The 16,110-nt window shown below is 34.7% G+C and overlaps 1 protein-coding gene across 2 annotated transcripts in view; it reads left to right on the forward strand.

Moving 5' to 3' along the window:
• ADAM10 (ADAM metallopeptidase domain 10) overlaps positions 1-16,110 on the forward strand; it is a 135,638-nt gene that overhangs the window by 46,241 nt on the left and 73,287 nt on the right. For both annotated transcript variants that reach the window (XM_042941897.1, XM_042941898.1), the window contains exon 3: positions 14,238-14,356. In XM_042941897.1, the coding sequence (XP_042797831.1) occupies positions 14,238-14,356 (119 nt within the window). The remainder of the gene's footprint in view (positions 1-14,237; positions 14,357-16,110) is intronic.

A 16,110-nucleotide genomic window follows, 5' to 3' on the forward strand; every position in this document is an offset into this window, starting at 1 on the left:
GTTAATTTTTATTAAATTAATTTTTATAGCTTATTTTTATTAAATGTGTGAAGTGCAAACATGTTAAGTAACTTAATAAATTGTTCATTTGTGTGTATCTCTGAAATCTTAAATTGTAATCACTCTGTATTAGTTAGGTTCCCAAACTGTCATTTCTGGGAGAATAATCCTGAACCAACAAACCATGTATGAACATGAAGTCTAGCATATCAAGAATCTTAGAAATGATGGAATGGGACAAATAGTTCTGTTACGAGCAGCATTCATTGTTTTTTGTTTTTGATTTTGATCCATAGTAAAACTGTTCTGACCATATACGTGACTCCCAAAATATTTTTATGTGTCAGTTTCACAAATAGCTTACGCCCACTTGTCAGACTTAGTGAGCCTTTGACATTTTTTATTTTGAGAGCCTGTAGAAGTCACTTTGTCCATTGTAATATTGGATGATGTTTTTGAGACATGGTCATTAAACTTCACTTCTATGTATTTAAAGTCCTCAAATAGGAGATTTTACCTGTGCTTTCTGTGAACATTTAAGAATCTGCTTCTTTAAAATCTTTGCTATCTTATGCTGTTTTTTCTTTTCTCATTTTTACCAACTATAAATGTAAGATGGTGGTGGTATCTTCTTCCTAAGTTCTCATCACTTCATCATCAACCAGTTATTCATAGTTTATTAGTATTAGGCCTAGAATAGAAGTTCTTATCATTGTTTTCTTTTTCTTCTGGAAGTTGAGATGATCAGCAAAGCAAATCAGAAAGCTGTCAAATGTTTTGCTGTAGCAAAGCAGCAGTATCTCTGCTTCATCAGAAACTTTATTTTAAGTGGGAGGAAGACGTAGGATAAGAAGTGCGTATAGTACTCACATCTCCAGAGGTAAGGAAACCTGAGCTACTTGAATAGCTACAGTTGGATGAGTGGAGCCTGGGAGTAGCTTGGAGGAGGGGTTTGGATCCTCAGGCCTCCCTGGATCTGGATAGTTAACAGTGGCAGGAAAATTTGGACAGGAGTGGAATAATTGAGGAGCATAGGGAAGAGATAATGGTAGGTTTTATCTTTAAAAAAGAGATCTGAAACACTGAGAATGAATGCAGAAGGGCATGTTTCCTTCCCATCCCTTACTTCTCCCAAAAGGGAATAGGGAATATTGTAGTATGAAGGGATATAATCATAGAGATGTTTTAGAGTGTTTCCCACATAATGAATAATGTGCTAGCTGCCCAGACAAGTCTTCATTAATTCAGGAAGGTTTTGGAGTCCCTTCTCTGAACTAGATTCTATTTTCCTACCTTATCTTCTGCTCTCCTCCCCTATTTTTTTTTAACTGTTTGTTTGTTTGTTTGTTTATTTATTTATTTATTTATGAAGTAAAATTGATGCATAATATCATGTAAGTTTTAGGTATACAACATTATTATTCGGTATTTTCATATTCTAGAAGTAGTAAACATCCATTTTGTTATCATCTATCACTGTACAGTTGAGCCCTTTTACCCCTTTCGCCCATCTCCCAACCCCCTTCTCCTCTGGTAACTACCAGTCTGTTCTCTGTACCTGTGAGTTTGTTTTTGTTTTGTTTTGCTTTGTGTTTTAGATTCCACATATAAGTGAAATCATATGGTACTTGTCTTTCTCTCTTTGACTCATTTCACTTAGCACAGTACTGTCAAGTTCCATCCATGCATGTTGCAGATGGCAAGCTTTCCTTCTTTTTTATGGCCAGGTATCGTATTCCATTGCATGCATGCATATATGTGTATGTATATACACATACACACCCCGTTCATTCATCACTGGACACTTAGGTTGTTTCCATATCTTGGTTATCATAAATAATACTTAAGTGAACATGGGGTGCATATGTCTTTTTGAATTGTTCTTGTATTCATCAGATAAATACATAGAAATTGAATAGTTGGATCATATTTTTAATTTTTTGAGGAATCTCCATACTGTTTTTCATAGTGACTGCATCAGTTTACATTGCTACCAGCAGTGCATAATAGTTCCCTTTCTCCACATCCTCTCCAACACTTTTCTATTTCTTGCTTTTTTGATAATAGACATTCTAACAGGTGTGAAGTGGTAGGTCATTGTGGTTTTGATTTGTAATTCCCTGATAATTAGTGATGCTGAACATTTTTTTCATGTGCCTATTGGCCATCTGTATGTCTTCTTTGGAAAAGTATCTATTCAGGTCCACTGCTCATTTTTTAATCAGGTTGTTTTGTTGTTGTTTAGTTGTATGAGGTCTTTATATATATTATATGTAAACCTTCTGTTGGATATATGATTTACAAATATCTTTTCTCATTCAGTAGTTTGCCTTTTTGTTTTATTTATTTATTTATTTATTTATTTATTTATTTATTTATTTATTCTCTGCCAGAGTTTTTTTAGTTTGATGTAGTCTCATTTATTTTTGTTTCCCTTGCCTTTGGAGTCAGATCCAAAACAAATATTGCTAAGGCCAATGTCAAGAAACTTAACCACCTGTGTTTTCTTCTAGGAATTTTATATTTTTAGTTCTTACATTCAAGTCTCCAGTCCATTTTGAGTTATTTTTTGTGTCTGGCTTAAGGAAATGATCCAGTTTCATTCTTTGCATGTAGATGTCCAATTTTCCTAGCACTTTTTATTGAAGAGACTGTTCTTTCCTCATTTTATGTTCTTGGCTCTTTTGTGTCAATTAACTGACCATATATGTGTGGGCTTATTTTCATTCTGGCAATGAAAAATGGCATTGAGATTTTTGATAGGTATTGCTTAGAATCTGTAGATTTCTTTGGATAATATGGACATTTTAACAGTTAATTCTTCTAATTCATGATTATGGAGTATCTTTGCATTTATTTGTGTCTTCTTTTATCAGTATCTTGTAGTTTTCAGTGTACAAGTCTTTCACCTCCTTGGTTACATTTATTCCTAAATATTTTATTCTTTTTGGTGCTATTGTAAATGGGATTGTTTTCTTTATTTTAGAGAGGGAGAGAGGGATAGAGACTGTGTGAGCAGGGGAGATGGGAAGTGGAGAGAGAATCTCAAATAGGTTCCACGCTGAGCCCACATAGGACTTGATCCCACGGCCCTGGGATCATGACCTGAGCTGAAATCAAGAGTCAGATGCTCCACTGACTGAGCCACCCAGATGTCCCAATGGGATTGTTTTCTTAATTTCTCTTTGATAGTTTGTTATTAGCACACAGAAATGCAACAGATTTCTGTATATTGATTTTGTATCCTGCAACTTAACTCATTTTTTTTTAGTTCTCATAGTTTTTAGTGGCATCTTAAGTGTTTTCTATATACAGTATCATGTCATTTGCAAATAGTGACAGTTTTATTTCTTCCTTTTCAATTTGGATTCTTTTTGTTTCTTTTTGTTTCTCTCTTTCTTTCTTTCTTTCTTTTTTTTTTTTTTTTTTGGTCTGATAGCTGAAGCTAAGACTTTCAGAACCATTTTGAATAAGAGTGGTGAGAGTAGACATCCTTGTCTTGATTTTAGGAAAAGCTTTCAGTTTTATTTATGTATTTTTTAAGTATATATTTCATTTTTGAGAGAGAGAGAGAGAGTGAGCAGTGGAGGGGCAGACAGAGAGGGAGACACAGAATCTGAAGTAGGCTCCAGGCTCCAAGCTGTCAGCACAGAGCCCAACGTGGGGCCCAAACTCACCAACCGTGAGATCATTACCTGAGCCCAAATCAGACTCAGCTTTCTTTTCACTGAGTATGATGTTAGCTGAGTTTATCAAACTTGGCTTTCACTATATTTCCTCTATATTTCACTACATTTCCTCTATACCCATTTCGTTGAGTTTTTATTATAAATGGATGTTGAATTTTGTTAAATGCTTTTTCTGCATCTATTGAGGTGACCATATGATTTTTATCCTTCATTTTTTTGATGTGGTGTTTCACGTTGACTGATTTCCTTGTGTTGATCCAGCCTTGCATTCCTGGAATAAATCTCACCTGATCATAGTGTATGATCCTTTATTTTTATTTATTTTCTTAAAGGTTATTTATTTTTGAGATAGAGAGTGAAAGTAGGGGAGGAGCAGAGAGAAAGAGAGAGAGAGAGAGAGAGAGAGAGAGAGAGAAAATCCCAAGCAGGCTCTGCACCATAAGTACAAAGTCCAGTGTGGGGCTTGAACTCACGAACTGTGAGATCATGATGTGAGCTGAAACCTGGAGTTCGATTCTTAATCAACTGAGCCACCCAGGCGCCCCAATGTGTGATCCTTTAAATGTATTGTTGAATTCGTTTGCTAATACTCTATTGAGGATTTTTGCATCTATATCTATCAAGGTTGTTGGCCTGTAATTTTTCTTTTTTTTTTGGTAGTCTTGTCTGGTTTTGTTGTCAGGGCAGTGCTGGCCTTGTAAAGTGAGTTTGGAAGTGTTTCTTCCTTTTATACTTTTTGGGAAGAGTTTGAGAAGGATAGGTATTAAATCTTCTTTGAATGTTTGATAGAATTCACCAGTGAATCTGTCTGGTCCTAGAGGTTTTTGATTACTGATTTAGTTTCTTTGCTAGTATTTGATATATTCAGATTTTCTATTTCTTTATGGTTTAGTTTAGTCTTGGAAGATAGTATGTTTTAGGAATTTATCCATTTTTTCGTAGGTTGTGCAATTTACTGGTATATAATTGTGTGTGATATTCTCTTATGATCCTTTGTATTTTTGTAGTATCAGTTGTAACTTCTTTTTCATTTCTAATTTTATTTATTTGAGCCCTCTTTTTTTTCTTGGTGAGTGAAGCTAAAGGTTTGTTTGCCTTTTCAAAGAACCAGCTGTTTGTTTCACTGAACTTCTGGATTGTCTTTTTATTGCCTATTTCATTGATTTCTATTTTGATCTTTATTATTTCTTTCCTTCTGCTAACTTTGAGGTTGGTTTGTTGTTCTTTATTTCCTTTAAGTTTCTCCTTTTTACCACTGTAGCCCCAGTGATTTTTCTCTAGCACACAGTGCATGCCTTTGTGCTTGTAGTTCCTTTGCCTGAAACCCTTCCCTACCTCTCCTGCATAACCACATGGCTCTTGCTCCTTCACTTCATTCAAGTCTCTGCTCAAATGTTATGTATTCAGAGACCTTTACTAGCATCTTTTTTTTATTTTAAGATTTTATTCTTAAGTAAACTCTGTTCTCAACGTGGGGTTGGAACCTACAACCCTGAGATCAAGAGTTGCATGCTCTACCAACTGAGCCAGCAGGCACCCCTTCCTAGCATCTTTTGTAAAATAACATCCTTCTTTCCTCTTACTGTTCTGTCCTTTTTTTCTTATTTGTTTTTCCTCATAGCACTTGTCACTACAAAACCTTCTTTCTTTCCTCCCGTGCTACCTTCCTTCCTGGTCACTAACCATGTGTAAACTATCATGTATTCTGTGAATTGTGTTGTTCATACCTGTATCTCCCACCTTAGCACTGTGCTTGTCCTAGTAAGTGCTCAGTAAATAATTACAGAATGAAGGAATAGCATCAGGAATCAAGTTCATGATACTGATCACTTTCTTTGTATGTATACTGCGAGTCTTGATCCCTTTCTTTTAACGCCCTTCCATTGACATATTTTTATTTTAGGCATAACAATACCACTGATTACACCTTTTTTTTTTTTTTTTTGTAATGTTTATTTATTTATTTTGAGGGGGTTGGTGGAGAGAGATGGAAAGAGAGAATTCCAAGCAGGCTTCATGCTTAAAGCACAGAGCCCAACACGGGCTTGATCTCATGACTGCGAGATCATACCAAGAGTTGGGACACTCAGCTGACTGAGCCACACAGGCATCCCTGATTACACTTTTTAAGTCAGTCTTTCACTAGGAAAATGTCCTGTATTTTGCCATTTTGGAGCTCGCTTATATATCCTATGCAGGGAATGGTGTCTTGATATGGTAGAAAGATAATTGGTTGATTAATTAAAGAATTTGGTTCAGATTCAAGCTCTAATTTTATTTGTGTGGTCTAGGTCAAATCAGCCTTATCTGATTTGTGAAATTAATAAATTTAGGTGATTTTTATGATTTTACGTGTTGGATTTATATTAAATATCTGATATTGCAAGTTTGGTTCCAGACTACTGCAGTAAAGTGAATATTGCAGTGAAACAAATCAAATGAATTTTCTGGTTTCCAAGTGCATATGAAAGTTATGTTTACACTACTCTGTAGTCTGTTCAGTGTGCAGTAGAATTGTCTAAAAGGACATATACATATCTTCACTAAAAAATACTTTATTGCTAAGAAATACTAAATGCATCAGTATGAGCTTTCAGTAAGTTGTAATCACTAATCACAGATCACTATAACAAATACAATAATAATGAAAAAGTTAGAAATATTGTGAGAATTAACAAAACGTGACACAGAGATATGAAGTGAGCAAAAACTGTTGGAAAAATAGCACCAGTAGACTTGTTAGATGCAGGGTTGCTACGGACCCTCAGTTAGTAAAAAACACAATATTTGCAAAACATAATAAAGTGAAGCACAATAAACGAGGTATGCCTGGGGACACCTGGCTGGCCCGGTTGATAGAGCATACGACTCTTGATCTAGGGTTTGTGAGTTCAGGCCCTACGTTGGGTGTAGAGATTGCTTAAAAATGAAATCTTAAAAAAAATGAGGTATGCCTGTATATAGTAGTTTTGCTTGTCAATTATTTGGTTGAAGTAGTTACATAAAGTCAGAAAGGGTTTACAGAACACTTTTTATCCTCTCCAGTAGATAAATTTACTTATTTTCAAATGATGTAAAATACATGTAGTCTTGTGTTCTGTAATCTTGCCATTATGGTAGATTGCCTCTTCTTTATATGGGAAAGACTTACATTAATGATCTATATATATTTGTCTTCTTTTTTTTTTTTTTTTTTTTTTTTTTTTTTTATATATTTGTCTTCTTACAAAGAAGCTTATGTATTTTTGTGTATTTAATGTAATTTATCTACCTCAGGATCAACAGATAAGCCTGAAACTATGTCTTTCAGACTGTATAGCCCTAGAATTTCTGGGGTGGTTGCCTCAGGTACTGCCCAGTGGGGTGCCCGTGGGCTGACTATGCCCTTTCCCCTACTACCAATCTGTTCTGTTTTATTCCTTTAAAAAAAAATTATATGTGTATATATATATATATATATATATATATATATGTATATATATATATGTATATATACACACTATATATATATATATATATATGTATATATATGATAAATATATATGCCTTTATATGCTTTTTAAAGGACTTTTGAAAAAAGGATTTTTATATTGGCATTTTAAAGATCATTTGAAAAAAGGACTTCTCTATTTCAAAAAGTGCACTAGTGGAAGTAAACTGGATATATGACTCATAGTGATATATTAACATTGGGAACTTATGGAGACTCTTTCAAGGATCTTTATTAAGAATAAAGTGAATGTTGGGGCACCTGAGTGTCTCAATTGGTTGGTTAAGCATCTGACTCTTGATTTTGGCTCAGGTCATGATCTCATGATTTGTGAGATTGAGCCCTGTGTCAGGCTCTGCACTGACAGCATGGAGCCTGCTTGGTATTCTCTCTCTCCCTCTCTCTCTGCCCTTTTCCTGCTTGTGCGTTCACTTGCTCTCTCTCTCTCAATAAACATTAAAAAAAAAAAAAAAGAATAAAGTGAATGTTAAGAGATAAAGATCATGGGGCACATGGGTGGCTCAGTCAGTTAAGTGTCTGACTCTTGATTTTGGCTCAGGTTATGATTTCATGATTTGTGAGATTGAGCCTCACATCAGGCTCTGGGCTGATAGTGAGGAGCCTGCTTGGGCTTCTCTCTCCCTCTCTCTTTAACCCCTCCCTCACGCTTGAGTGCACATGTTCTCTTTTGTGCATGTGTGTGCTCTCCCTCCTTCTCAAAATAAATAAAAAAAATAAACAACAACAACAAAAAGAGATACAACCAGAGATATCAGGTATGTCTTATTAGGAAGTATAGTTTTATTTCTAGGAGTCATTGAGCCAGGTCTACCATAGGTCTGTTTCACTCAGACATGATAGACCTCTATTCATGATGAGAGTCCTGGTCCCTGGGACTGTTGGATTACACGAACATACTTTTTTTTTTTTTTTTTTTAATTTTTTAAAAGTCTATTTATTTATTGAGAGAGAGAAAGTGGGAGCAGGGGAGGGACAGAAAGAGCTAGAGAGGGGAGAGAGAATCCCAAGCAGGCTCCACGCTGTCAGTGCAGAGCCCAACACAGGACTCAATCCCTCAAACCATGAGATCATGACCTGAGCTGAACACCAAGAGTGTGACACTTAACTGACTGAGCCACCCAGGTGCCCCTACACTGACACACTTTTAAGCAAGGCTTTTGCTTTTAGGTTTCTTCTCTATGTTGTTATGGTACTTCATTATTTGAGGCTTTTTGTCCTCGTATGACTTCAGTTCAAGGGATATACCTTTTATCCATTGTTATTTTCTTCTGAGAATCAAGGCCATACTCTCTTTAGTCAAAATAGCAATCATATGGAAAAAGGTAGCTTCTTTTTACTCAGTATTCTTAATGTTGTAACTGTTGTAATCTACAGGAAAGGTATTTCTGTATACACAGATGTAGAAGGTACATGACCTTCCAGAAACTTTTATAGAATTGTATCCTAAACAAAATTTATTTTGTTGCTCTGCACCTAAAGTGGTTCTGGTACCTCTATTTATTTGGTTTAGATATAGAGTGCTTTTCTAAAGCCTAGAAAGGAAAACCATTTGGTATAGCTATATCTTCAAAGCACTGAAGGTAGAGAATTGGGACCTGTTTATGTTTTTTTAAATTACTGTCATTTGTTAACTGATTTTGCCCTCCTGTAATTTCACTCCATTCTTTACATTTTTACTGTAAGAGGAAAGCCAAGAAAGAATTCCGGTGGAACTAGTATAATTAAGATGAGAGACAAAATACTGTTGATCTGTAGAATCAATATAGTGGTTCAATCTGAGGGTAGAAGAACATCCCAGGTGCAGATAATGTTCTTTATACAGAGCATCTTCCCTCTCAAAGAAAATCTAAAGTTTACCTTTTTTTTCCCCATGTTTTTAAATTTAAAGTTTATCTTTGATGACAGTGTGCTATAATAATAATAAGAAAATTAAACTTACTGAAAGAAACATAGTAAAAGGGGACAGTTTAGTCTTAGTCTTAAAAGTGGCTTAAGCATTAATAAAGAAAATTTCTTATGCTACTATTAAAATATAATATTCAGTGAAAGTTAAATAATACTATATTTTTGTCTCTTTATTATCTTATTTGTTCAGATCTGTTCAGGTTTTAAAAGACGATTTGTTCACAGAGACTGGTAATATTACATTAAAACCACTATAGCACTCAGCATGTGTTAGTTCGACTTTTTTTTTTTTTTTTTTTTTTTTTTTTTTAATGTTTATTTTTTAAGAGAGAGAGACTGAGCAGGGAAGGGGCAGAGAGAGAGAGGGAGACACAGAATCTGAAGCAGGCTCCAGGTACCGAGCTGTCAGCACAGAGCCTGTTGCGGACTCGAACTCGCGAACTGCGAGATTATGACCTGAGTCAAAGTTGGATGATTAACCAACTGAGCCACCCAGGCACCCCTCCACAAAACCATTTTTTAAAAATAAATTTTTTTTAATGTTTATTTATTTTTGAGAGAGAGACACACACAGAGTGTGAGGGGCGAGGAGCAGAGAGAGAAGGAGACACAGAATCTGAGGCAGGCTCCAGGCTGTCAGCATAGAGTCTGATGCGGGGCTCGAGCTCACGAACCATGAGATCATGACCTGAGTCGCAGTCGGACACTTAATCGACTGAGCCACCAGGCGCCCCAAAACCATTAAAAAAAAGTTTTAACATTTATTTATTATTGAGAGACAGAGACAGAGCATGAGCATGGGAGGGGCCGAGAGAGGGGGAGACACAGAATCTGAAGCAAGCTCCAGGCTCTGAGCCGTCAGCACAGAGCCCATCATGGGGCTCGAACTCACAAATCGCCAGATCATGACCTGAGCGAAGTCGGACGCTTTACCGACTGAGCCACCCAGGCGCCCTGACAAAACCATTTTTAAGTGTATGCAATTCAGTGGCATTAAGTACATTCATAGTGTTGTGCACCTACCACCATTATCCCTTTTCAGAGCTTTTTCATCTTTTCAAACAGAAACTCTATACCCATCAAACTAATTCCCCCTCTCTGTCTTCTCATCAGTCTTTGGTAACCTCTATTCTACCTTCTATGTCTAGGAATTTACTTCTTCTAGGTACCTCCCATAAATGGAGTCATGCCATCTTTGTCCTTTTGCGTTTGACGTAGCAAAGTGCTTTCAAGGTTCATCCATGTTGTAGCATATATCAGAGCTTCTTTCCTTTTTAAGGCTGAATAATCCATTGTGTGTTTATACCACTTAAACATACACTTTTTTAATCCATCTGCTGGGGGACATTTGGGTTGTTTCCATGTTTTGCTATTGTGAATAATGTTCTATAAACATTGGTGTACAAGAATCTGTTTGAGTCCCCGATTTTAAGTTTTTTGGTTGTATACCTTGAAGAAGAATTGCTGGGTCATATTAGGAACATTAGGAACATATTAGGAACATATTAGGAACATTTTAGGGTCATTCTAGGAACTTCTGATGAATCATCAAACTGTTTTTCCAGAGTATAATGACTTTATAAGGCAGTGTTCACTATACTTTTTCTGGCCTTTGAGCCAAAAGTTTAAACAACTAAAAGCCAAGTTTTCAGATAGTTTTTTTATTCAGGGCTTATTGAGAAACTGGAAAGTAGAATGTATTTATTATTATTATTTTGTATTATGTTTAATACAGAGGTGGCAAAGAATTTATAATTCATAGAAATATTAAAATAGCATAAAGATATATATTAAACAGATGGTGGTAGAATTAAAATTAAGGAATTTGAATTCAATGGCTTAGTTAATGGAATAAATTATGCCCAGCTTCTGATTATTCATTCATAGTTAATCTGTTTCATAGATTGTGACAAACTTTAACTCAATTTGGCTTCTTTCTACCATTTGCCTGCCTTTCAGCCTCACTGTCATTCCGTTTCCTCTTTTGTTGATACATGGTTGATTTTTCAAAATATTTATTTATTTATTTATTTATTTATTTATTTATTTATTGGGCGGGGGAGAGAGAGAGAGTGAGTGTGTATGTGTACATGTGCACATGTGAACGGGGAAGGGGCAGAGAGAGAGAGAGAGACAGAATCCCAAGCAGGCTCCTGTGGTATCAGCACAGAGCTTGATGTGGGGCTCGATCTCACGAACTGCGAGATCATGAACTGACTGATTATGCATGGGTAATTGAGAACTGATTTTATATACGATTTAGTCCAATTTAAATCAATATAGAGAATAATATTTTGTACATGTGAGATGATTTTCTTATGCTGTCAGTATCAGGGTTGGAAGGTACCTGCTTTAAGTGTTCTTAAATTGTATTACAACATCCCTCTATATTTGCTATGTGCTTAGACATTTTAAGTGATGTAGAACTATTTTTTAGGGGTAGGGAGCGTAGCATAGATTGTTCTTATATTGAACTTAAATGTCTTTCTGAAGCTTATATCTTCCCTTTTTTGCATATAGAATATGCTCTGTTTATAACAGTTTTAGGGCATAACAGTTTTGCTGAATAATAAATACTGAATGATAAATATATTAAGCCATTGGACATTTAGTGTTTTAGTCTCTTTAACAAAAGTGCTCGTTTTCAGATAGTACTTGTACAGTGAATTAAAAATATATATAATGATAAGTTAATGGTTTTTCAGAATACTGTGATCCTTTAAAAGTAATGTATATATTTACACCTGCAAATACATTCAAGAATTTCCTGTCAGTTAGCAAAAATAATCTTATGAAAAGACGATGTGCAGCAAGAATTCAGGCAGGATTCCTGTTTATTCACGATAGTCTATTTTTAACTTTGTAGAGTTTCCATTTGGAAGATATGTTTGGCTTTGTTGATTATTTGGGGCAGGAGATTGAAAGCTTAAGGTTCTAACGATGCTTTTCCTAGTCTAGAGTCCTTGAAACAACACCTGAGAAGTTTTAGGAGTGGTTTCGTGAGAGTTTTAGGCAAGTAAAAAAATGAGTACAGCCTCAAAATAAAAGAGTGCCACAGTTGACATGAAATTAAAGAAAATATAAAGTTGAAAAAGGGACACTTTCTGAAGCTAATAAGTATACTGTGTTGACCATATTTACTTGAAAAGTGAGTTTTTTCTTTACGATAAATTTTATTAAAGTATAATTTACATTTTTTTAAAGTATATGTGCTGCCAAAGTGAGCATGAAGTATAATTTACATAAAATAAAATACACAGTTGGCCCTTGAACAGTGTGGGGGTTGGGACACCAACCTTCCGACGCAGTCAAAAACCCATGTACACCTTTGACTCCCCCAATACTTAACTACTGATAGCCTCTTGTTGACTGGAAGCCTTACTGATTATATACACTGTTGATGAACACATATTTTGTATGTCATATGTATTACATTCTGTATTCTTAAAGTAAGCTAGAGAAAAAATGTTATTAAGAAAGCAGTACAGTACTGTATTTATGGAAAAAATTCTATGTATAAGTGGACCCAGGCACTTCAAACCCATGTTGTTCAAAGGTCAACAGTACTCATTTCATGTGTGTAGTGTGAGTTAGGTTTTGACAAATTTATATACTTGTGTAACTGCCATTCAAATTAAGATAAAGAATCTGTTCATCATAGCAAAAAGTTCCTTCATCTGCCTTTACCCTTAGTGTCTCTCTACCCCAGGCAACCACCAGTCCACTTTCTGTATAGATAGCTTTTTGCCTATTCTAGATTACATATATATGGACTTATACTATATATGTTCTTTTACGTCTTCACAAAAGTGTGTATTTTTTAGTAGTTTGATATTTTTTATTGCTGAGTAGTTTGCCATTGTATGAATAAGTCACAGTCTTTATCTCTTTACTTGTTGATAGACATTTGGGTTATTTCCAGTTTTGGTCTATTACAAAACTGCTATGGGCATTTGTGTCCAATTTGTTTTTATGGACTTGTGCTTTCATTCCTCTTGGGATATAATTGTGGGTCAGAGGGTTTTCATATGTTTAACTTAAAAAAAAGTGCCAGTTTTCCAAAGTGATTTCACCATTTTGTACTTCTACCAGCCATGTGGGAGAGTTCTAGTTATTCCATATCCTACTAACATTTGGCACTTGCTAATTGAACACTTTAGTTCAGATTCATTGAGTAGAAATTGTGCTATGTGCAGACTTTTATGACAGTTATAAAAGAGACTTGATATACTTTTAAGAGTTTAGTAATGATAGCTAATTAGTTGCCATTTATTATACATCTCCTATGTGCCAGGTACTGTGTAGCCCTTTAAAAAGTTTTACAAGATAGAATGTATTATCTTCATTTGACAGACTGCAATCCTTGGCTAGTAGATTTTAGACATAAGATTTGATTTCAAGTTTGATTCAACCCTAGATTCTTTATTTTCACCTCAATATTTTGGTCTTTCTTGTTAGTCTGTAGAGGACAATTGAGTATGATTTCAGCTAATATCATGGTCTTTTGGGCTTCTCAAATTGAACGGAGGAAGATCTAATGACAGAAGAATTAAAAGTCCCAAGGAAAAAATATGAGTTGAAAGCTGTGCTTTTGTATGTGCGTGCGTGCGTGCGTGTGTGTGTGTGTGTGTGTGTGTGTGTGTGTAAGAGAAAGAGCATGCATACTTGCTTTTCTGAGAAGTCATTAATGTAGGTGCCAGTTTTTAATGTATTATTTGAGTTGTGAAGAGTAGGGGGAAATGGCAACATTGAAGAATGACTAAAGAGAGAAGGCAGGTAGCGGTGAATAATAGTAATTGGGTCTAGAAACGTGTTTTTATGTCCAAGCAACTTAGTTGCTGTTGGAATGAACTTGTTTTTACCACGTAGGAATCAGCCTATAGACACGTTCATTCTTTAATATATCCTAGACAGTTACTGTTTAATTGAATATAATTTAGATTTGTGTCATAACAACTAGATTGAATTTTAGAGCGAAATTTTTATAAGAGAAATCTTGGACAGTATATTTCCCAAGTAGACAGATTGTGTGAAACAGTTTATATTTTGCAGACCAAAAATTTAACCAAAAAATTGTTTAAAATTTGGGTCCTTTTAATTTCATTTTTTCCCGTTTCTTCTCTGTTTTGCAGACATTTCAACCTACGGATGAAGAGGGATACATCCCTTTTCAGTAGTGAATTTAAAGTAGAAACATCAAATAAAGTACTTGATTATGATACCTCTCATATTTACACTGGACATATTTATGGTAAGTTGAACCTTAGAAGAATTCTTTTCTTTAGTTTTTTCTACACAAGGAAACACATGTATTTTGAGGTATAGACATATATTTCAGAAAGGTGGGATAAAAAACGAAGAGCACACTTTACACACTGTATGTTAGCCAATTTGCTGATAAATTATATTTAAAAAACAAAAAACAGAAAGTTGGGAGAGAGATCCTGAGGAGATTTGTAGATTTAAGTATATCATGAAGGATAATGTAATGGTCTTTGAAGAATGAAGTAACCCTTGGATCTATCTTTTCATGTATTTTTAATATTGAATTATATAGTGCCTCGTTTCTGAAAGGTATGATGTTTTGATTCTCAGTACCTACAAACTTGTTAGTTTGAAAAAATTTTTTAATGGCTTTTATAATTTTCTAATCTTTCAAGCAAGAAATTGGATCTGTTTTATAAGAAAAGAGGAAAAATCTAAAGGAAAACTGTAAAGATCATCTTAACAGCCAAAAATAATGTGACAAAGTTATGCATAGGAAAATCCATTCAGGGCCTTCCTTTCTCAGAATTTGTTTGCTGTGTTTACAGTTCTGGCAAATTTCTCTTACTACAGCTGATTAAAAAGGTACTGTAAAAAGGGATGGGGAGCACACTTCACCCAAGAGAAAGTTACATTTGACAGTTTAGTAGTGTGGGAAAAACAGTCAAAGTCTTCTGGAGAGATTAGAGAGGATCAAAGTAGTATTATAATTGTATATTGATAAATAAGATGACTCTCTGTTATTAAGACAAAGTTGACTGAAAGTTAAATTTCATTTCTATGTAATGGATTTCTGCTCAAAATCATAACATTATGAAAAATTAAGTTTTTAAAACTGTTTCTAATTTTTTTTATTATGCCAGACAAATGAGGCATTTCTATACTTACAAATTCTCACTTGTAGATGAAACTCGGTTAATGAAAGTTTTTTGTACTCTTGTAATTTTGTAAACAAAGGAAAGTGTTTTTCTGTCAGTCTAGACTTTCAGTTTCAAACTATAGTTTTCTACTATTCCCTATTTATCTTTCTGAGAAGATAACTTAGTGTCTGCAATTCTTTGCCAGGCGATGGCTAAGAAAAGTACAAGACTAATAAATAAGTTTGCAGATAGAAATCATGTCATTTAAAATACCAGTGTCTTGGGTTCTTAGCTTTAGTCCTTAGTTAATTCACAGTCAGTTAATTAATGTTAATCTACAGTTTAGAAATTGTGGAAAGCCTGATACTTATTTTAGTGAGAAAATTTTAACAGGTAAATTTAACTTTTAAGCACCATCTTCCTACTTCCACTTCTTTTTGTCATGTGACGGTTGGTGCTCAGCTTTTCTTTGTGAATATCTCAGAATACCTTTTTTTTTATCCCATATTTTCTTTCACTAGAGAAGTGTAATTGATGGGACAGTATTACAAATCTAGTATCTTAAAAAGTATTATTGGATTACTTTTTGTTCAAACTACTTCTGAAATATTTGAGACTTTCTTATTTAAAAAATGTATTTATAAAAAAAGGATGCCAAAAGTCTCATGCAGATTATATCAGGTGGGAAAAGAACTTTTTGCTTATGTAATTAGAGCAAAAACCCAAAAGATTATTTAATATCTTTATTTTGAAAGTACATATTGTGTCAGTGGATCTGCTTGCCTCTTTCTGAGTTTGAGTTAATGTAACAATTATTTATTGAGTGAGTGTTGAATGCTTGCCAGGCACTATGCTTAGGTGCTGGGAATATGATTGCCAA

The sequence above is a fragment of the Panthera leo genome, chromosome B3 (assembly GCF_018350215.1).
Source record: "Panthera leo isolate Ple1 chromosome B3, P.leo_Ple1_pat1.1, whole genome shotgun sequence".
Classification (NCBI taxonomy): domain Eukaryota; kingdom Metazoa; phylum Chordata; class Mammalia; order Carnivora; family Felidae; genus Panthera; species Panthera leo.